The sequence below is a fragment of the Labeo rohita genome, chromosome 8 (assembly GCF_022985175.1).
Source record: "Labeo rohita strain BAU-BD-2019 chromosome 8, IGBB_LRoh.1.0, whole genome shotgun sequence".
NCBI lineage: Eukaryota > Metazoa > Chordata > Actinopteri > Cypriniformes > Cyprinidae > Labeo > Labeo rohita.
The window spans coordinates 21276051-21282050 of record NC_066876.1 but is presented as its reverse complement, the minus strand read 5'-3'; the positions used below and the strand labels follow the sequence as shown (position 1 = coordinate 21282050).

Below are 6000 nucleotides of genomic sequence, written 5' to 3'. Positions count from 1 at the left end.
TTCTTGTTTTTTTTTTTTTTTTTTTTTTTTTTTTTGTGTCTCTTTTTTTTCTTTTTGTCTCCTGAAATGAAGATTCCGCATGATGCTCGATGCTGATTGGTGGAGGGCTCGGAGATGAGGACCGAACAGGCCTTCGTTTTCTCATTTTCGTGTTTTCTCAGAAATGTCGAGGGCAATGAAATGGGTCTGAAATATCGGAAAGCATACAAACGCAAAAAAGTATCACAATGGGAAAAAATCAAAACTTTGGGTCCTGATTTTGAGCTTGAGGGAAGTCTATGTCTCGTATAAAGGAATATCGCATGAGGCACTTGTAATGGCTCTCTTTCACTTTGACTCACTTAGCTGAAGTTTCGCAGAGCGTGTGCAGAATATTTTCCCCAACTCGTGAACCAAGTCTTGCAAAGATATAGATGTTAAAGAGGCAGAACAGTATTGTGTTGCACACTTTCTACTATGCTACGTCTTATGTTCTTTTACTTGTATTTGTTTCTCTTTTTTTTTTTTGGTAAACACTGGCTAAAGAAGCAGAAGGCACCTGGAGAGGTTTGATACGGCTCACTGGCCTTATAATAAAACTTTAGTTCTGTTTTCTTCCTTCCCCCCCTCTTTCAACAGCAAGACCACCGCGCACACAGCAGGGGAGGGGTTACAGTCCAGTCACAGACAGCAAGCAGCTAATAAAATCTCTTTAATCGCTTAGTCCTGCTCCTGAAGAACTGTTTTCCATCTAGTTTACGTTCATAAATGTAGCTCTTCTGGGGCACGACTGAGCAACCGTGTCTTAAATAAATCTTCCTTTTTATAATAGATTTTTTGTTGCATTCTTACAAAAAATAAATGGAATAATATGCAAAATAAAAATGTTGAATGATGAAAGAAGACACATGCTATGAAGGACATCATGAATCGTAGACGAATACTAACTGACCTTTCAGTTACTATTATGCTAGCCACATCATAATGGCAGCATTTGCTCATTTTCTTTCCTTGGCCACTGGATGGCGATAAAATCAAATGTCGATCAGCCTGGATGAAAGACGTACGCTGTATCTAGATGATACCAATACCATAACTCTAGACTATATGTGATTTGGACGGAAAAGGGACAGATGGGATGGTGGTGGTGTACTGAAAACCACAGATATAGAGACAGAGCTGAAGAGGCTGGATGAGACTCATGTGTTTGTGTGTATGTGTGTGTGTGAAAGAGACAGAGAAGAGAAGAGAAAGTTAAAGGGATAGTTTACCCCCTAAAAAAGTCAAAAATTGTCATCATTTGTGTTGGTAACGCTCAAGTTGTTCCAAACCTGTATGACTATTTTCTCCTATAAAACACAAAAGGAGAAACTGAAGACGAGCTTAGATCATTAAAGGTCTATAAAATTCATTTGAATCATAAAAGTAGTTCATTTGACTTGAGAACTAAATTATGTTAAAATAGTCTACCCAAAAAATTTTAATTGTCATCATTAACTTGCCCTCAAGTCATCCAAACCTGTGTACATTTCTTTCTTCAGCTTGTAACCAAAGAGTTTTAGGTCTCATTCACTTCCATAGTAATTTTTGTTCATACAATGGAAGTAAATGTGCCGGAAAACATACTTTAAAAAAATTACAATGTTTTAGTGCCACGTTAAACAAAAAATTTAAGATTACGAGAATAAAGTTGAAATATTTAAAGTCTAAATTTCAAGAATAAATATGAAATACAAGAATAAAGTCGAGAATAATGTTAAAAAATTTTCAAGAATAAAGTCAAAATATTTTGAGAATAAAGTCAAAATTACTAAAATTAATTCATAGCAATTACGAGATTAAATTATAATATTTTGAGAGTATATTCTCTGATAGCATACGTACATCTTGGAGGCATCTATTTGACGTCTGCGTTTACTCATCTGTGATATGTCTATAGGATGTTTCGTATAAGATGTCAAATAGATGTCTATTAGATGTCTATAAGATGTTTATGATTTAGATTGTAAGTAAAACTGACATCTTACAGACGTCTGTCAGATGTTTATACACAGCAGATGCTTTCCAGATCAAGTGATTTTTAACAGACATATTGTAGACATACGCATGCTATCTGAGTGAATAGTCACTTATATACCTCAAAAAGACAACAATATAACTTAAGCTATGTTAACAAGTTCGCATAGGAGCCCTCTTCAGCCTGTAGAACGTTTTGTTGTTTTGTTTTTAACTAAATACATGTAAGGAATGAAAGGTTGGCCACAGAGGTTTTTTACGGAGTGGGTGGTGGAATTTTCACAAAGAAAACAGTAGCCTATAATTTATGAATTGATTCACATAGTTTGTATTTTACTATAAAACTGATTTTGAAAGTTGAGACTTCGTTTTATTTTAAAAAAGTACCAAAAGCAACAAAGCTTGCTACTTGGGGGCTGACGCACTACAAATAACGAATGCAATCGAAGACATGAAATATTGTTTCCAAGCATACTGTCCCCACGGGTATAACACACGGTATGATTTCTGCTAATAATCCCACATTTGTAGCATTAAAAAGGGTTAAATAGGATAACCTAAATTTCTAAAAAATTCCGGTGGCCTGGCAACTTCTCCCATGTTCTCAATCCGGGCCTTTTGCATTCGCAATATAGGCTATCAAAATATTGTAACTTTTTTCTACGATTTAAATTCTCGAAACATTTATCGACTTTATTCTTGTAGTATTTTGACTTTATTCTTGTAACATTTTGACTTTATTCTCATAGTATTTCGACTTAATTCTCGAAATATTACGACTTTAATCTTGTAATTTTCGTTTTCGTTTTTTTTTTTTTTTTTAACATGCCACTAAAATGCCGTCATATAATCACTAAAACATGGTGGGTTAAATATAACCCAACACTGAGTTGAAAAAGGACAAACCCAGCTATTGGGTTGTTTTGACCCAGTGGTTAAGCTAAATGTTTAACGTAACCGCTGGGTCAAAACAACCCAATAGCTGGGTTTGTCATTTCTTAACCCAGCATTTTTAGAGTGTTAGATTCACAAAAATTTAATCGAACTGAACTATTTTTTGTTTCTCTTACACACAGCTATAATATGACTTCAGAAGACTTGGAATATAGTATACAAGTCATATGAACCATTTTTGGTGCTTTTGCATCTTTCTTAAAAGCTTCGGTGCCTATTCATTCACGTGAAAATGTACAACTAGCACAATTCTCATTAATAGTCATACTGAATTGGAACGTCATGAAGTTGCATTTTTAGGTGAACTATCCCTTTAAGAAGATAACATTAGGACCACAGTCCTCCCTTATTCTGGCTCAGCCTTTTCCCCTCTAAAACCTGAGAGAGTTTGTGAGGGCTGGGGACTAGCCAGGGTCCCGGGGCTGTTGTCGGAGATCCAGGAGCCTGTAGAGGGCTGATGGCATCCAGGGGCCACTGAGTCCCCGAGAATGCGATGCTGGCTGCAGACACACTGACTTCAGAGAAGCTGTGAGCCGATTCGGCGCCCGACCCATCATCGTCATTGTCCAAAGGCATGAGGAAGGAGAAAGGTGTGCGCTGTGTGCCCTCCGTTGTGCTGGTTCTGTTGTGATCCCTCTTTTCTCTTCTAACACTCCCTTTCTCTTTCTCTCGGTGTGTTGGGAGACCGTTTTCTCTCTCTGAACTAACATCCCTCACTTTTCGTCTTCTCTCTCCAATGGTATTACTTTTTTGCCTTCCTCGTCGACGTTCTTCATCTCCCTTCCTTTCTCCATGTGTGTCGTCCTCTTTCTCTTCTCTCCGTGGCCCCTCTCGGCTCCTCAGCGTGCCGGGTAAACTCCGTGAACGCATCTGTGGCTCTCTCCTTCTTCCTGCCGACCGAGAGCTACCAGCCGTACTAACGTCCTCCGCCCAGCCCCGCTTGCTTTCCTCCGCTCCTCTTCCTCTGCTCCTTCCCCCTGATTCCTTCCTGTCCTTCCCCCTCCTCTCTCTCCTCTCTTGTCCATTGTCATCCACCCATCCTCTGCTCCTCGGAGAAGAGCGATCTACTGTAGCCACACGTGGCTCCTCGGAGAAGAGGGAGGAGGGGGAAACGGCTCCAGCTTCACGGTCTAAGAAGGAGAAAGAGTTAAATGATAAAGTACAAAAAAAAAACTAAAGGAGGTGTCATAAGGGTTGGATGATGGAGACGTGGGTGGATGAGTGAGTGCACAACCATGTGATGTACCAATGACTGTTCTGAGATCAGTAAGGGGTTATTCCCTGAAATCTCAGTCTGAGTAAAGGTCTGTGATGGAGGCGGTGTGCGAGAAATGCGTTTGCTGCTTTTCTAAATGCTGAATGGTTACCTAAAGTACATCTCAAATCAATATTTGGATGACTTTGGGAATCTCTGCAATGATTAAAGGCCATAATTTAAAGGGATAGTTCACCCAAAAATGAAAATTAACCCGTAATTTACTCACCATCAAGCCATCCTAGGTGTATATGGCTTTCTTCTTTCAAACAAATACAATCTGAGTTATATTAAAAAATGTCCTGGCTTATCCAAAGTTTATAATGGCAGTGAATGGGTGTTGAGATTTTGAAGCCCAAAATAGTGCCTTTATCTATCATAAAAAGTACTCCACATGGCTCCTGGAGGCGAATAAAGGCTTTCTGAAGCATGCATTTGTGTAAAAAAAAAAAAAAATCAATATTTAAAACTTTATAAACCGTAATCTCTAGCTTCTGCTAACTGTCATATGATAGTTCACGAGAGAGTGGCGTTCCAGTGGATGACGTTGGATGTAGGCATATTGTAAGCTCCAGTAAGGAGTGACAAACGCAAAGAGAGCAAAGCAAAACACTGGTCGCAAATTAGAAGTACAAAATGAGGATTTGTAGATAAAAATGTTGGAGGATGTCAATATAATACAAAAGGAGACTGGTTTTTCTTTACTGTAAACAAAACTTGGTTCTCACGAGACTAGCATATTCTCATCGGAGCTTGCGCTACGCCTACATACTACGTCATCTGCTGGAACGCCACTTTCGTGAACGGAAAGCTAGAGATTACTGTTTATAAAATTTTAGTTTGTTTATAAATTCAGATATTTCACATCGATTTACTTCAGAAGGCCTTTATTAAACCTCTGGATCCATGTGGAGTACTTCCTATGATGGATGAATGCACTTTTTTAAGCTTTAAAATCTCAACACCCATTCACTACCATTGTAAAGTTTGGAAGTGCCAGGACATTTTTAAAAATAACTTGCTGACATTGCATTCATCTAAAAGAAGAAAGTCATATACACCTAGGACAGCTTGAAGGTGAGTAAATCATGGGGTTATTTTTATTTTTGGGTGAACTATCCCTTTAACTGAAAAAATGGCTGCAGTTACAACAAAAGCGTTATGCTCATTCTCACTGAAATGAAAAACAGCTAATTTAGTTAACAAAATAATTTACTAATAAGTCTGCTGTTAGGTGAATTTTTTTTAAAAACTTCACTATACACACACACACATACATAAAAAATAACATGACAACCCTAGTTACAGAAAACAGAAGAAGCTGAATGTAGAAGGGAGTATGAGAACTGTGAGATCACAAAGTGAACATTAAGAAAGACAAAATGACAACCAACAGGAACGGTTACCAACCGCGTGTTTTCTGTCCGGCCGATGACATAGAAGCAAGGCTCGCCCTGCTTCGAATTAGTCATACAAAGAGATAAGCTGGAAAGCTCCACTGGAGGAGAGTTCAAGAGAGAGAAAGAGAGCCAAAGTATGAAGTAGTGAAAGACAGGAAGAGAAAGAAGTAAATAAAGAGAAAAATTCCAATGCAGCATAGGTAAAAAGATTTAGTCTGACCATGGGGGCACTAGAGATGATTGAATTTATATCCTGAATGCTTTTGGAAAAGCCTTAAATGTTTTCCTGGACAGAGTATCATTTCAACATATGAGCTCTGAATATCCCCTTACCCACCCATAGCCCTGACTAGAAGAGTCAGATCTACACACAAAAACCTGGCAACTATCAGAGGG

General features: G+C 38.4%; 1 protein-coding gene across 4 annotated transcripts in view; it reads right to left on the bottom strand.

Annotated features, from left to right (window-relative positions):
* Positions 1 to 6000, bottom strand: part of magixa (MAGI family member, X-linked a) — a 62965-nt gene continuing 56965 nt past the window's right edge. For 3 of the 4 annotated variants that reach the window (XM_051116772.1, XM_051116775.1, XM_051116773.1), the window contains one exon: positions 1 to 4079. In XM_051116772.1, the coding sequence (XP_050972729.1) occupies positions 3277 to 4079 (803 nt within the window). In that variant the 3' untranslated portion in view covers positions 1 to 3276. Of the gene's footprint in view, positions 4080 to 5614; positions 5703 to 6000 lie in introns of all 4 variants that reach the window. The other variant, XM_051116776.1, reaches the window with a different exon arrangement.